Below are 16,552 nucleotides of genomic sequence, written 5' to 3' on the forward strand. Positions count from 1 at the left end.
TCTCCTGATTGTCTCTGTGGTGCCCAGTCTGGCAGTCTGACTAAAGAGGTATGAGGAGAGACATCCTCCTTTGTATTTATGGGAACAAATATTTCCTAACACTTTGGATCCTAATCTTGGACAGGTAGAAGACACAATGCATCAATGCAAAAAAATGTCAAATGACTAATTACTGTCCATGAGTAACCTCAACCTTGTGGGTCTGTGGGTGTTTGGGCCAATAAAGTGCCAACTCAATTCTACTGCAGAGTTCTGTCATACTTTCCAGGTCTGTGCCCAAACAGTTCGAGTTTCTACTTTTAAAAATCCACCTTTCCAGAAATAAGTCTCTCACTGTTGCCGCTTGTTACAGACCCCACTCAGCCCCCAGCTGCACCATGGACACCATATGTGAATTAATTGCCCCCCATTCATCTTCAGAGTTTGTACTATTAGGTGACTTAAACTGGGATATGCTTAAACACCCCGGCCGTCCTACAATCTAAGCTAGATGCCCTCAATCTCACACAAATTATCATGGAACCTACCAGGTACAACCCTAAATCCGTAAACTCGGGCACCCACATAGATATCATCCTGACCAACTTGCCCTCTAAATACACCTCTGCTGTCTTCAACCAGGATCTCAGCGATCACTGCTTCATTGCCTTCGTCCGTTATGGTTCCGCGGTCAAATTAACACCCCTCATCACAGTCAAACGCTCCCTAAAACACTTCAGCGAGTAGGCCTTTCTAATCGACCTGGCCCAGGTATCCTGGAAAGATATTTACCTCATTCCGCCAGTAGAGGATGCCTGGTTATTCTTTAAAAGTGCCTTCCTCACCATCTTAAATAAGACCTGACTGCCCTTGACCAGCACAAAAACATCCTGTGGCGTACTGCAGTAGCATCAAATAGCCCCCGTGATATGAAACTTTTCAGGAAAGTCAGGACCTTATCGGCAGACTCAAAAGACTTGGTTTCTCAAATGACTGCCTCACCTGGTTCACCAACTACTTCTCAGATAGAGTTCAATGTGTCAAATTGGAGGGCCTGTTGTCCGGACCTCTGGCAGTCTCTATGGGGGTGCCACAGGGTTCAATTCTCGGGTCAACTTTTTTCTCTGTATACATCAATGATGTCGCTCTTGCGGCTGGTGATTCTCTGATCCACTTCTACGCAGACGACACCATTCGGTATACTTCTGGCCCCTCTTTGGACACTGTGTTAAGCATGAGCTATCAGAGCAGCTCACAGATCATTGCACCTGTACGTCTGTAAATAACCAATCCACCTACCTCATCCCCATATTATTTATTTTATTTATATTTTTTTAGCTCCTTTGCACCCCAGTATCTCTACTTGCACATTCATCTTCTGCACATCTATCACTCCAGTGTTTATTTGCGAAATTGTAATTATTTCGCCACTATGGCCTATTTATTACCTTACCTGCCTAATCTTACTTCACTTGCACACACTGTATGTAGACTTTTTCTACTGTGTTATTGACTGTATGTTTGTTTATTCCACGTGTAACTCTGTGTTGTTGTTTCTGTCACACTGCTTTGCTTTATCTTGGCCAGGTCACAGTTGTAAATGAGAACTTGTTCTCAACTAGCCTACCTGGTTAAATAAAGGTGAAATAAATAAATATTTAAAAAAATACTCTACGTGGGAATGTCTTATGTCCGTTCTACATGTAGTGTTGGTACATGGAATATTCCTCAACTGCATATTTAATAAATTGCTATTGCTAATAGAAGTACTACTATTATTTCACCCTGCTGGTTATTTATCAACATTTGAACATATTGGCCATGTTCTGTTATAATCTCCACCCGGCACAGCCAGAAGAGGACTGGTCACCCCTCATAGCCTGGTTCCTCTCTAGGTTTCTTCCTAGGGAGTTTTTCCTAGCCACCGTGCTTCTACACCAGCATTGCTTGCAGTTTGGTGTTTTAGGCTGGGTTTCTGTACAGCACTTTGATATATCAGCGGATGTAAGGGCTTTATAAATACATTTGATTTGATTTGATACTATGTTCAACAACTGACATTTTCAGATATTATTTTGACAAATACACTTTGGTGCTTACAATTCATTTTCTCTTGTCATAGATTTGGTGTCATCTGTGATCTTTGTGATGTGACTTTCTTTAAGCGTACTGATGAAACTGTCACTTAATATTATTTTCTTAAAGTCTACAAACGCTCTACATTTATTCGCTCTGTGACAGGGTTGGATCCTATATGCTACTTGCATTATTGTCCTGTAAATGGTTCAGTGAAAATAATTTAGGCTGTGTGTAGAATCATAAAGGAAAATACCTCTACTACTAAATTACTACTAGATTATGATGATAAGGAACAGCATACACATTTGGCTTGTGTATTCATTGTCCTATAACTAATCATAATTATATTATGTTTACATAAAAAAGAGAATACTTCAAAATGAGAAGATCCTGCCATTGAAAAGACGACTGGTTAAAGTCGAAAGGAGGGGAAATAAGTCACACCATGCAGCAGGACACCTTCAGCTGCAGGGTCTTTGTAATGCAGGTTTGATAGTTATATTTTCAATAATGAATGGTTAGCTGTTATGTGACAATTAGGTCAAAAGCTCTTTTTTATTTTTTGGTGTAGATGGCCAAGGAAGTTGCACAGAACTTTCCCAACATCACCTCCCAAATGGATATAGAACCTTCACAGAAACACATGGAGCAACTGCCAAAAGAAATGTCTGAGGAATTGATTTACTGGCCACCATTACTGTGGTTACATGTTCAGTATATGTATTGACCAGTAAACCCACTGCAGCCTACCTCACTAGCTCACTCTCCAACCCTGCTTTGGACAATGAATAACAGGACTCTTGTACTTTGCCCTTTTTCCTTATGGTTAATATTAACGATGAAAGGAGATATTATCTGTCTCTCTCCTGTTGTGTACCGCTGTTAAATACTGTGGAAAAACACTTAAGGATAAGGGAATATAAGTCCTCAGAACTACTAATTACTATAGTTAAACATTCAAGAAAAGGGTAAACACAACACTGGACTGAACCTCCTCAACACAACACTGGACTGAACCTCCTCAACACAACATTGGACTGAACCTCCTCAACACAACACTGGACTGAACCTCCTCAACACAACACTGGACTGAACCTCCTCATTGTCAAACTAATATTAATGTACAACAATATAGAAGAGACATAACTAGAGGTTATGCAATATGGGTGTATATCCACTGCATGCTTCTTAAGTGTGTAATTAACATGACCAAGGAGCTATTGAAATTTAAAACTATGAAAAATGTACGTTACACTGTGATTTTACACAAACTAGAGTGTGTATAGAAGGGTAGTCAGCGGACATTAGGTCAAATGACCAAGGAGCTATTGAAATTTTACATTTTGAAAAATGTATGTAAAAAACGTGTGAGATGAAAATGGACAAGCTCAAGGGTGTGCAATGTGCGTGGACATTCGGACCCTTGTTTGAAGTCATTAGGTTACATGACGAAGGAGCTATTGAAATTCAAAAAATGTAAAAAATTATTTAAGATAGTGCCAGGTGTAAATCGCCAAAAAATACATGTGTGCAATGTGTGTCTGCCATCGGGTTAGCTAGAACCAGTTTTGAAAGTTTTAGGAGTAATGGTTAAATATCTATTGAAATTTGAAAGAATTGATTTGTCACTATGTTGACGGTCCCTAACTGCTGTTGGTGGAGTAAGGAAAACTACCGGCGAATATCCCTCGAAAACTATAGGAGAATATCCAACAATATCCAACATGAAACGGTCTTTACCTCGGTCAAGACATCTACATTTCCTGCACTCGGTATTGAGCCTGCACTTGAATTACTTTCTTAGTAATATTATGTCCAGATAATAAAATAGCCTACAGGCTAAATAATGAAGGAATAATGTTGTGTCCTACCTGTCGTTATCAATGAAACACTGATGAACAGAATCCCTAAACACCAGGCCGCCGAGGTCGGAAAGGTCTTCATTTCACTACAAAACAAGTCTGACTCCAAGGTAAAGCTGTTTGTAACTGGTGAATAAAACTATTAGGAGTTTAGAAAAATAAACCAAAACAGTCCAAAGGCTAATTTATCAACGAACAGAATGTAACACGACGTCTGTTCCAGAAATAACGGGGGAAAAGGGTGGTGGACTTTCACACATTAATTTCACTTTCACTTACAGACACACCTCTTGACTTTCAATTGGCACCGTTGACCTGAATGTATTCTCTCTTGATTGTCTCTGTGGTGCACAGTCTGGCAGGCTGACTAAAGTGCCAGAGTTATGAGGAGAGACATCCTCCTTTGTATTTATGGGAACAAATATTTCCTAACACTTTGGATCCTAATCTTGGACAGTTAGAAGACACAATGCATCAATGCAAAAAAATACAAAAATGACTAATTACTGTCCATGAGTAACCTCAACCTTGTGGGTCTGTGGGTGTTTGGGCCAATAAAGTGCTAACTCAATTCTACTGCAGAGTTCTGTCATACTTTCCAGGTCTGTGTCCAAACAGTTCGAGTTTCTACTTTTAAAAATCCACCTTTCCAGAAATAAGTCTCTCACTGTTGCCGCTTGTTACAGACCCCACTCAGCCCCCAGCTGCACCATGGACACCATATGTGAATTAATTGCCCCCCATTCATCTTCAGAGTTTGTACTATTAGGTGACCTAAACTGGGATATGCTTAACACCCCGGCCGTCCTACAATCAAAGCTAGATGCCCTCAATCTCACACAAATTATCATGGAAACTACCAGGTACAACCCCAAATCTGTAAACTCGGGCACCCACATAGATATCATCCTGACCAACCTGCCCTCCAAATACACCTCTGCTGTCTTCAGCCAGGATCTCAGCGATCACTGCCTCATTGCCTGCATCCGTAATGGGTCCGCGGTCAAATGACCACCCCTCATCACAGTCAAACGCTCCCTAAAACACTTCAGCGAGCAGGCCTTTCTAATCGACCTGGCCGGGGTATCCTGGAATGACATTGACCTCATTCCGTCAGTAGAGGATGCCTGGTTATTCTTTAAAAGTGCATTCCTCACCATTTTAAATATGCATGCTCCATTCAAGAGTTTCACACTTTACTTTCATTTACACTTACAGTACTTCTAGTTACATTAACTTCATATCATCTCGCGATATCTAGCTCCATCTAGCGTTCTGATCTGGAAATTAACTTCATGTCAAATGTCCGATAACACATACGAGCACTAATGTGAATCTTGAAATAAACGTGAAAACACGTAGGCTGTAGTAAATATTTTAACTTACAACTTGTGATGTGAAATTGTCCCAATTACATTTGATCATATAAAATGAATGTGACTTTCTCTGTCAGTTGTTGACCAGCTAGACAGGTGTGAGCAGTATAGCAGAAATTACACTAATTTAATCAGAGAGGAAGGTAGAGTTATCACCAAGTTGCTGCATGATACTTATCTAATGATTCAGGAATAAGTCAATATTAGAGATACACTAGATAGTTCCAACTAGTGGAAAGAAGCCCCTAAGATGGCGTAGCAGTCAGACGTCTTTGTCCTTCGTCTTGTCGTATAAATCTTCTTTCTTCGCATATCTTTTTTATATTTTTTATATTTTTCTATACCTCAACTTCAAAAACAAATACTCTCCTGCAACTCGCCTCACCCAATGTGATGTGGATCTGTTTATTTCTAAAGTATTTTTATTTACCTCTGAACCGGAATCCCCAAACAGAAGCTAGCCAGCTAACTAGCTACTAGCTAGTAGTCAGCTAACCACTGTTAGCGGTCATCAGCTAACCTTTAGCTCGGTAAGCTCTCGCCAGTTTGTACAACGCGATTCAAACCAGAGCATACCGGAACTATTTTCTCTCCATATCCCCGGATTCCTACCGCAAGCTCTGAACCTTTTCACCTGCATCATCGCAGCTAGCTAGCTGCAATCCGAGTGGCTACTCCTGGCCAACGTTACTGTCCGGAAGCAAGCACCAAATAGCCTGGAGCTAGCCCATGTTAGGCCCATCTCCCGGCTAGCTGAAGAGGTCCATCAGCCACTCCTGGGCTACAATACATATTTTGCCAATTGGCCTGGACCCCTTTTACTGCCGATATGGGGCATGGAACCCCGCCGATCCTTCACGACTGGACTACCGACGTATCTGCTTGAGGGGGTACTCAACTGGCTCCTACGTCGCGACGTCCCCTGAATTCCCATCTGCTAGCCGCGGCCAGCTAGCTGTCTAGAGCATATTGGACTGTTAGCTGAATAGATTCCATCGGCCAATATCTTGGGCCACTATACTTATTTTGCCAATTGGATTTGGACCCCTCTACTACACGGAACCCTACTAATCCATCACGACTGGTCTATCAACGTCACCGCTCGAGGAGGCTAAAACAGACTTTCCTCCGTCGCGACGTCCCTCTAAGGCCCTTCTGCTAGCTTGCTAGCCCCGGCCTGCTAGCTGTCTGAATCGCCATTTCTCCAGCCAGCCCAACCACTCACTGGACCCCTATGATCACTCAGCTACGCATGCCTCTATCTAATATCAATATGCCTTGTCCATTACTGTTCTGGTTAGTGATTATTGTCTTATTTCACTGTAGAGCCTCTAGCCCTGCTCAATATGCCTTAAACATGGTTCAATCAGAGTTACAGTTATCAACACTTTACAACATGGTTCAATCAGAGTTACAGTTATCAACACTTTACAACATGGTTCAATCAGAGCTACAGTTATCAAATCGTTAAAAAACATGGTTCAGTCAGTGTTGCTTTTGAGATGTACTTTGGATCATTGTCCTGCTGGAAGATCCAACCACAGCCCAGTTTAAGCTTCCTAGCAGAGGCAGTCAGGTTTTGATTTAAGCTGTGGGGCAGTTTCTCTTCCTCTTCTCTTCCTCTTCGCCCTGGACAACTTGTCAGGATACATGGTATCACTCAATCAAGTACCAGCAGTTATTAACCTCTTACATCTAGACGTTCCGCTAGCGGAACACCTGCTCCAATATCCAATGATAGGCGTGGCACGAATTACAAATTCCTCAAAATTCCAAAAACTTCCATTTTTCAAACATATGACTATTTTACACCATTTTAAAGACAAGACAAAAAGGCTTTACAGCGAAAGCAAAACATTAGATTATGTCAGCAGAGTACCAAGCCAGAAATAATCAGACACCCATTTTTCAAGCTAGCATATAATGTCACAAAAAACAAAACCACAGCTAAATGCAGCACTAACCTTTGATGATCTTCATCAGATGACAATCCTAGGACATTATGTTATACAATACATGCATGTTTTGTTCAATCAAGTTCATATTTATATCAAAAACCAGCTTTTTACATTAGCATGTGACTAGCATGTGACTAGCATTCCCACCGAACACTTCCGGTGAATCCATAACAGGATTCACCCTTCTTTACCCTTCGGATAGTGTCTTGAACCCACGAACAAAACACCGCTATTTGGATATAACTATGGATTATTTTGGACCAAACCAACATTTGTTATTGAAGTAGCAGTCCTGGGAGTGCATTCTGACGAAGAACACCAAAGGTAATCAAACTTTTCTAATAGTAAATCTGATTTTGGTGAAGGCTAAACCTGCCGGGTGTCTAAATAGCTAGCCCTGTGATGCCGGGCTATCTACTGAGAATATTGCAAAATGTGCTTTCACCGAAAAGCTATTTTAAAATCGGACATATCGAGTGCATAGAGGAGTTCTGTATCTATAATTCTTAAAATAATTGTTATGTTTTTTGTAAACGTTTATCGTGAGTAATTTAGTAAATTCACCGGAGGTTTGCGGGGGGTATGCTAGTTCTGAACGTCACATGCTAATGTAAAAAAGCTGTTTTTTGATATAAATATGAACTTGATTGAACAAAACATGCATGCATTGTATAACATAATGTCCTAGGGTTGTCATCTGATGAAGATCATCAAAGGTTAGTGCTGCATTTAGCTGTGGTTTTGTTTTTTGTGACATTATATGCTAGCTTGAAAAATGGGTGTCTGATTATTTCTGGCTGGGTACTCTGCTGACATAATCTAATGTTTTGCTTTCGCTGTAAAGCCTTTTTGAAATCGGACAGTGTGGTTAGATTAACGAGAGTCTTGTCTTTAAAATGCTGTAAAATAGTCATATGTTTGAAAAATTGAAGTTTTCGGATTTTAAAGGTTTTGAAAATCGCGCCACAGGATTCAACTGGCTGTTACGTAGGTGGGACGAATTCATCCCGCCTGCCCTAGAGAGGTTAAGGAGATGTTAATCTATAATTCTTTGAATAACAGTTTAATATTTTATCAACGTTTATGATGAGTATTTTTGTAAATTGTTGTGCTGATTCACCGGAGGTATTGGAGGCAAATTATTTTCTGAACATCACCCGCCAATGTAAAATGCTGTTTTTGGATATAATTATGAACTTTATCGAACAACGTTTTGCTTTTTTGTTTTGCGAACAAAACATACATGTATTGTCTAACATTGAGTCCTAGGAGTGTCATCTGATGAAGATCGTCAAAGGTTAGTGCATCATTTTAGATGAATTTATGGTTTTTGTGACCCCTCTCCTGCTTGGAAAATGGCTGTGTGGTTTTTCTTGTGTTTTCACTGTCCTAACATAATCTAACTTTATGTTTTCGCCGTAAAGCCTTTTTGAAATCGGACAACGTGGTTACATTAAGGAGAAGTGAATCTTTTAAAATGGTGTAAAATAGTCGTATGTTGAATTATGACATTTTGATGTTTTGTATTTCGCGCTCTGATTTTTCACTGGCTGTTGAATAGTGTGAACCGTGGGTGGGACGGTAGCGTCCCACCTGCCCAAGAGAGTTAACATCTCCTGTTGCTTTAAACTTTTTCATTACTGAGAGTGGAAATGGCCATTTTCAACCTTTGAGCTATTTTCTTATAGTCATTTCCTGATTTGTTTTGCTCAACAACCTTTTGTTGCACATCATTACTGCATTGTCAGGTTTTTGGATGACTGTGTGTCACCTCATATTTATACCCCAGTGAAACAGGAAGTCATGGCTTTCCACTTAAGTCTTCGTAATTACGAAGGTAAACTTAAAAACATAAAATATGAATTGGAATATACTTCAGTTAGATTTCACTCATAAGAATTTCTAGGGGTGCCAATAATTGTGGAGAAATTATTAATTTCTGAGAAACATATTTATTTTCTTCAGTCATTTAACTTCAATTAAAGGTTTGATTTTTGTGAACATTGTTAATAAAATACCAAGAGGATAAATAGCCAAAAAACAAATCCCAGCCAGGTTTGCTCATATTTAAGGATGTCAATATTAGTGGAGGGCAATGCATTTTATTGGAATGAGGCAATCCTGTATAAACTCAGGTTCTCACCTTGAGCCCTGCTCCTGCAGTATTTCACCAGCAGTATGATGGTCACCAGCAGGTAGGGAGACCCCACCAGTAGACTACACAGCAGCCTGGGTAGAGACATGGACAACACTGGAGATGGTGCTGGGTAGAGACATGGACAACACTGGAGATGGTGCTGGGTAGAGACATGGACAACACTGGAGATGGTGATGGAGAGAGACATGGACAACACTGGAGATGGTGATGGAGAGAGACATGGACAACACTGGAGATGGTGCTGGGTAGAGACATGGACAACACTGGAGATGGTGCTGGGTAGAGACATGGACAACACTGGAGATGGTGATGGAGAGAGACATGGACAACACTGGAGATGGTGATGGAGAGAGACATGGACAACACTGGAGATGGTGCTGGGTAGAGACATGGACAACACTGGAGATGGTGCTGGGTAGAGACATGGACAACACTGGAGATGGTGCTGGAGAGAGACATGGACAACACTGTAGATGGTGCTGAAGAGAGACATGGATGACACTGGAGATGGTGATGATAGGGACATGGACAACACTGAAGATGGTGCTGGAGAGAGACATGGACAACACTGGACTGCTGGAGATGGAATGGAGAAAGAAAACTTGGAGATGATGATGGAAAGAGACATGGACAACATTGGAGATGGTGCTGAAGAGAGACATGGATAACACTGGAGATGGTGATGGAGAGAGACATGGACAACACTGGAGATGGTGCTGGAGAGAGACATGGACAACACTGGAGATGGTGCTGGGTAGAGACATGGACAACACTGGAGATGGTGCTGGAGAGAGACATGGACAACACTGGAGATGGTGATGGGTAGAGACATGGACAACACTGGAGATGGTGCTGGGTAGAGACATGGACAACACTAGAGATGGTGATGGGAAGAGACATGGACAACACTGGAGATGGTGCTGGGTAGAAACATGGACAACACTGGAGATGGTGCTGGGTAGAGACATGGACAACACTGGAGATGGTGCTGGGTAGAGACATGGACAACACTGGAGATGGTGCTGGAGGGAGACATGGACAACACTGGAGATGGTGATGGGTAGAGACATGGACAACACTAGAGATGGTGCTGGGTAGAGACATGGACAACACTGGAGATGGTGATTTGTAGAGACATGGACAACACTGGAGATGGTGCTGGGTAGAGACATGGACAACATTGGAGATGGTGCTGGGTAGAGACATGGACAACACTGGAGATGGTGCTGGGTAGAGACATGGACAACACTGGAGATGGTGCTGGGTAGAGACATGGACAACACTGGAGATGGTGCTGGAGGGAGACATGGACAACACTGGAGATGGTGCTGGAGAGAGATGGAAATGGCAAGAAAATACACACACACAAACAGATAAACACATTTTTGAATTCTGTTCATGAATGTAAATGTTCAGCATATTTTCATGGTTAGTTACAGTAAATAAAGTGTAAGACATGTTATTACCAAGTCAGTCATTTAATGGATGGTGCTGGATATATTTAAGCAATAAGTCCGACAAAAGGCTGTTCTTAGGCACAACGCTCAGGATACAGCCTGGAGACAGCCCTTAGCCGGGGTACTGTATATTAGCAATATACCACAACCCCCTGAGGTGCCTTATTGCTATTATACATTATATTATATGTATACATATATATATTATATATATATTATAGAATATTACTATTATAAACTGGTTACCAACATAATTAGAGCAGTAAAAAAAATGTTTTGTCACACCCTTGGTATACGGTCTGATATACCATGGCTTCCAGCCAATCAGCATTCAGGGCTGGAACCACCCAGTTTATAATGCAGGTTTTAGCACCACTTAACAGTGTAAAGAAGAACCAGATAATCTGAAGGCCAGCTCTCTCCAGGATCACCAGCTGAATATAATATATATAATATATAAACATCATACAGTTGAAGTCGGAAGTTTACATACACCTTAGCCAAATACATTTAAACTTAGTTTTTCACAATTCCTGACATTTAATCCCAGTAAAACGTTCCTGTCTTAGATCAGTTAGGATCACCACTTTATTTTAAGAATGTGAAATGTCAGAATAATAGTTGAGAGAATGATTTATTTCAGCTTTTATTTCTTTCATCACATTCCCAGTGTGTCAGAAGTTTACATACACTCAATTATTATTTGGTTGTTTAAATTGTTTAACTTGGGTCAAACGTTTCAGGTAGCCTTCCACAAGCTTCCCACAATAAGTTGGGTGAATTTTGGCCCATTCCTCCTGACAGAACTGATGTAACTGAGTCAGGTTTGTAGGCCTCCTTGCTCGCACACACTTTTTCAGTTCTGCCTACACATTTTCTATAGGATTGATGGCAGGGCTTTGTGATGGCCACTCCAATACCTTGACTTTGTTGTCCTTAAGCCATTTTGCCACAACTTTGGACGTATGCTTGGGGTCATTGTTCATTTGGAAGACCCATTTGCGAACAACCTTTAACTTCCTGACTGATGTCTTGAGATGTTGCTTCAATATATCCACATAATTTCCCTTCATGGTGCCATCTATTTTGTGAAGTGCACCAGTCCCTCCTGCAGCAAAGAACCCCCACAACATGATGCTGCCACCCCCGTGCTTCACGGTTGGGATGGTGTTCTTCGGCTTGCAAGCCTTCCACTTTTTCCTCCAAACATAACGATCATTGTACGATCTTTGTCCCCATGTGCAGTTGCATGTGCATCTGACTTTTTTATGGCGGTTTTGGAGCGGTGGCTTCTTCCTTGCTGAGCAGCCTTTCAGGTTATGTCGATATAGGACTCGTTTTACTGTGGATATAGATACTTTTGTATCTGTTTCCACCAGCATCTTCACAAGGTCCTTTGCTGTTGTTCTGGGATTGATTTGCACTTTTCACACCAAAGTACATTCATCTCTCTCCTTCCTGAGCAAAATTACGGCTGCGTGGTCCTATGGTGTTTATACTTGAGTACTATTGTTTGTACAGATGAACATGGTACCTTCAGGCGTTTTGAAATTGCTCCCAATGATGAACCAGACTTGTGGAGGTCTACAATTTTTTTTCTGAGGTCATGGCTGATTCCTTTTGATTTTCCCATGATGTCAAGCAAAGAGGCACTGAGTTTGAAGGCAGGCCAGGAAATACATCCATAGGTACACCTCCAATTGACTCAAATGATGTCAATTAGCCTATCAGAAGCTTCTAAAGCCATGACATATTTTTTTGAAATTTTCCAAGCTGTTTAAAGGCAACAAACCATAAAGGCACAGTCAACTTAGTGTATGTCAACTTCTGACACACTGGAATTGTGATACAGTGAATTATCAGTGAAATAAACTGTCTGTAAACAATTGTTGGAAAATGACTTCTGTCATGCACAATGTAGATGTCCTAACCGACTTGCCAAAACTATAGTTTGTTAACCTGTTAGGGCTAGGGGGCAGTATTGACACGGCTGGATAAAAAACGTACCCGATTTAATCTGGTTACCACTCCTACCCAGTAACTAGAATATGCATATACTTATTACATATGGATAGAAAACACCCTAAAGTTTCTAAAACTGTTTGAATGGTGTCTGTGAGTATAACAGAACTCAAATGGCAGGTCAAAACCTGAGAGATTCCTTTACAGGAAGTGGCCTGTCTGACCATTTCTGGAACTTCTTTGCCATCTCTATCTTTTACTAAGGATCTCTGCTCTAACGTGACACTTCCTACGTCGTCCATAGGCTCTCAGAGCCCGGGAAAAACCTGAATTTCGTCATCCCAGCCCCAGGCTGAAACACATTATCGCCTTTCTCAAGTGGCCGATCAAGGGACTCTGGGCTTAGGGGCGTGACCCTGGCCGCCCCCGTCTTTGTGATTTTTCCTCTGTTTGCCGAAAAGGAGATACCCGGTCGGAATATTATCGCTTTTCTACGAGAAAAATGGCATAAAAATTGATTTTAAACAGCGGTTGACATGCTTCGAAGTACGGTAATGGAATATTTAGAATTTGTTTGTCACGAATTGCGCCATGCGCACGACCCTTCTTTACCATTTCGGATAGTGTCTGGAACGCACGAACAAAACGCCGCTATTCGGATATAACGATGGATTATTTTGGACCAAACCAACATTTGTTATTGAAGTAGCAGTCCTGGGAGTGCATTCTGACGAAGACAACAAAAGGTAATCAAACTTTTATAATAGTAAATATGATTATGGTGAGTGCTAAACTTGCCGGGTGTCTAAATAGCTAGCCCGTGATGCCTGGGCTATGTACTTAGAATATTGCAAAATGTGCTTTCACCAAAAAGCTATTTTAAAATCGGACATATCGAGTGCGTAGAGGAGGTCTGTATCTATAATTCTTAAAATAATTGTTATGCTTTTTGTGAACGTTTATCGTGAGTAATTTAGTAAAATGTTAGCGAATTCCCCGGAAGTTTGCGGGGGGTATGCTAGTTCTGAACGTCACATGCTAATGTAAAAAGCTGTTTTTTGATATAAATATGAACTTGATTGAACAAAACATGCATGTATTGTATAATATAATGTCCTAGGGTTGTCATCTGATGAAGATCATCAAAGGTTAGTGCTGCATTTAGCTGTCTTCTGGGTTTTTGTGACATTATATGCTAGCTTGAAAAATGGGTGTCTGATTATTTCTGGCTTGGTACTCTGCTGACATAATCTAATGTTTTGCTTTCGTTGTAAAGCCTTTTTGAAATCGGACAGTGTGGTTAGATTAACGAGAGTCTTGTCTTTAAATAGCTGTAAAATAGTCATATGTTTGAGAAATTGAAGTAATAGGATTTTTAAGGTTTTGAAAATCGCGCCACAGGCTTCAAGTGGCTGTTACGTAGGTGGGACGAATTCGTACCGCCTAGCCCATAGAGGTTAACAAGAAGTTTGTGGAGTTGCTGAAAAACAAGTTTAAATGACTCCAACCTAAGTGAATGTAAACTTCCGACTTCGAATGTCTATAAAAAGGTCTCTCCAGGATCATATTGTAAAGGGTTTAAACATTGTTTCCCCATGCTTGTTCAATGAACCATAAACAATTAATGAACATGCACCTGTGGAACGGTCCTTAAGATACTAACAGCTTACAGACGGTAGGCAATTAAGGTCATAGTTATGAAAACTTAGGACACTAAAGAGGCCTTTCTACTGACTCTGAAAAAACACCAAAGAAAGATGCCCATGGTCCCTGCTCATCTGCGTGAACGTGCCTTAGGCATGCTGCAAGTAGGCATAAGGACTGCAGATGTGGCCAGGGCAATAGATTGCAAAATCCGTACTATGAGACGCCTAAGACAGCGCTACAGGGAGACAGGACGGACAGCTGATTGTCCTCGAAGTCGCAGACCACATGTAACAAGACCTGCACAGGATCGGTACATCCGAGCATCACACCTTCGGAACAGGTACAGGATGGCAACAACAACTGCCCGAGTTACACCAGGAACGCACAATCACTCCATCAGTGCTCAGTCTGTCCGCAATAGGCTGAGAGAGGCTGGACTGAAGGCTTGTAGGCCTGTTGTAAGGCAGGTTCTCTCCAGACTTCACCGGCAACAACGTCGCCTATGGGCACACCATCGCTTGACCAGACAGGACTGGCAAAAAGTGCTCTTCACTGACGAGACGCGGTTTTGTCTCACCAGGGGTGATGGTCGGATTCACGTTTATTGTCAAAGGAATGAGAGTTACACCGAGGCCTGTACTCTGGATCGATTTGGAGGTGGAGGGTTGTAGCGGATGAATCAGAATTCGTTGGGTAACATAGATAATTAAGATGTTTTATTTGCATAATATGCGTATGTGAGATACTTGTCATTAGAATGTATCACTTTGGACTATTTTGTTGGCAGTTGCACTTTTCCCTTAGCTAGGGCTCAGTCACTTGGGGCCCAGAGAGGGGAGAGGTCAGGCTTGTCTTTCACATGTCTCTGGTGCTATGCAGAATATCAGAAAGGGAAGAGGACAGAATGGAACATTGTCTTCATATGTGAATGTGTCTTTACCTATTCTTAAACCATGTGAAGGGATGGCGTGATTAATGGGGAACCAATTATTTGTCACCACAATGTCTGTGTGCAAGTCACTCCCCTCAGTGAGCTTGTCCAGGAGTGGGGTCAAGATGGGGTTTACTTGAGATGGGAGTATCTAGAGTTGACAATTGATTTATGCCATTGGATGAGTTGGTGTTTTTGTACTATGAAGTACCAGGAACGAGAGTAAAACCTCGTCATAGGGACCAAACTGAACGATAATTTATAGTGAATGTTATCTGGTTAAGGGATACTTCTTTTTCAAGTATAACCTCTTACATCTAGACGTTCCGCTAGCGGAACACCTGCTCCATTATCCAATGGTGGGCGTGGCGCGAAATACAAACTCCTCAAAAATCCAAAAACTTCAATTTTTCAAACATATGACTATTTTACACCATTTTAAAGACAAGACTCTCCTTTACCTAACCACACTGTCCGATTTCAAAAAGGCTTTACAGCGAAAGCAAAACATTAGATTATGTCAGCAGAGTACCCAGCCAGAAATAATCAGACACCCATTTTTAAAGCTAGCATATAATGTCACAAAAAACAAAACCACAGCTAAATGCAGCACTAACCTTTGATGATCTTCATCAGATGACACGCCTAGGACATTATGTTATACAATACATGCATGTTTTGTTCAATCAAGTTCATATTTATATCAAAAACCAGCTTTTTACATTAGCATGTGACGTTCAGAACTAGCATTCCCACCGAACACTTCCGGTGAATTTACTAAATTACTCACGATAAACGTTCACAAAAAACATAAATTATTTTAAGAATTATAGATACAGAACTCCTTTATGCAATCGCTATGTCCGATTTTAAAATAGCTTTCCGGTGAAAGCACATTTTGCAATATTCTGAGTACATAGCCCGGCCATCACAGGCTAGCTATTTTGACACCCACCAAGTTTGGCCCTCACCAAATTCAGATTTACTATAAGAAAAGTTTGATTACCTTTGCTGTCTTCGTCAGAATGCACTCCCAGGACTTCTACTTCAATAACAAATGTTGGTTTGGTTCCAAATAATCCATAGTTATATCCAAATAGCGGCGTTTTGTTCGTGCGTTCAAGACACTATTCGACGCGTTGT

General features: G+C 41.2%; 1 protein-coding gene across 1 annotated transcript in view; it reads right to left on the minus strand.

Moving 5' to 3' along the window:
- Positions 1 to 4,201, minus strand: part of LOC106598467 (butyrophilin-like protein 10) — a 125,234-nt gene extending 121,033 nt beyond the window's left edge. Inside the window, exon 1 of the mRNA XM_082965420.1 lies at positions 3,930 to 4,201. Coding sequence (XP_082821546.1) covers positions 3,930 to 4,002 — 73 coding nt within the window. The 5' untranslated portion in view covers positions 4,003 to 4,201. The remainder of the gene's footprint in view (positions 1 to 3,929) is intronic.
- Between the last annotated feature and the right edge of the window lie 12,351 nt (positions 4,202 to 16,552).

Source organism: Salmo salar, chromosome 18 (genome assembly GCF_965601325.2).
Source record: "Salmo salar chromosome 18, fSalSal1, whole genome shotgun sequence".
NCBI classification, from domain to species: Eukaryota; Metazoa; Chordata; class Actinopteri; order Salmoniformes; family Salmonidae; genus Salmo; species Salmo salar.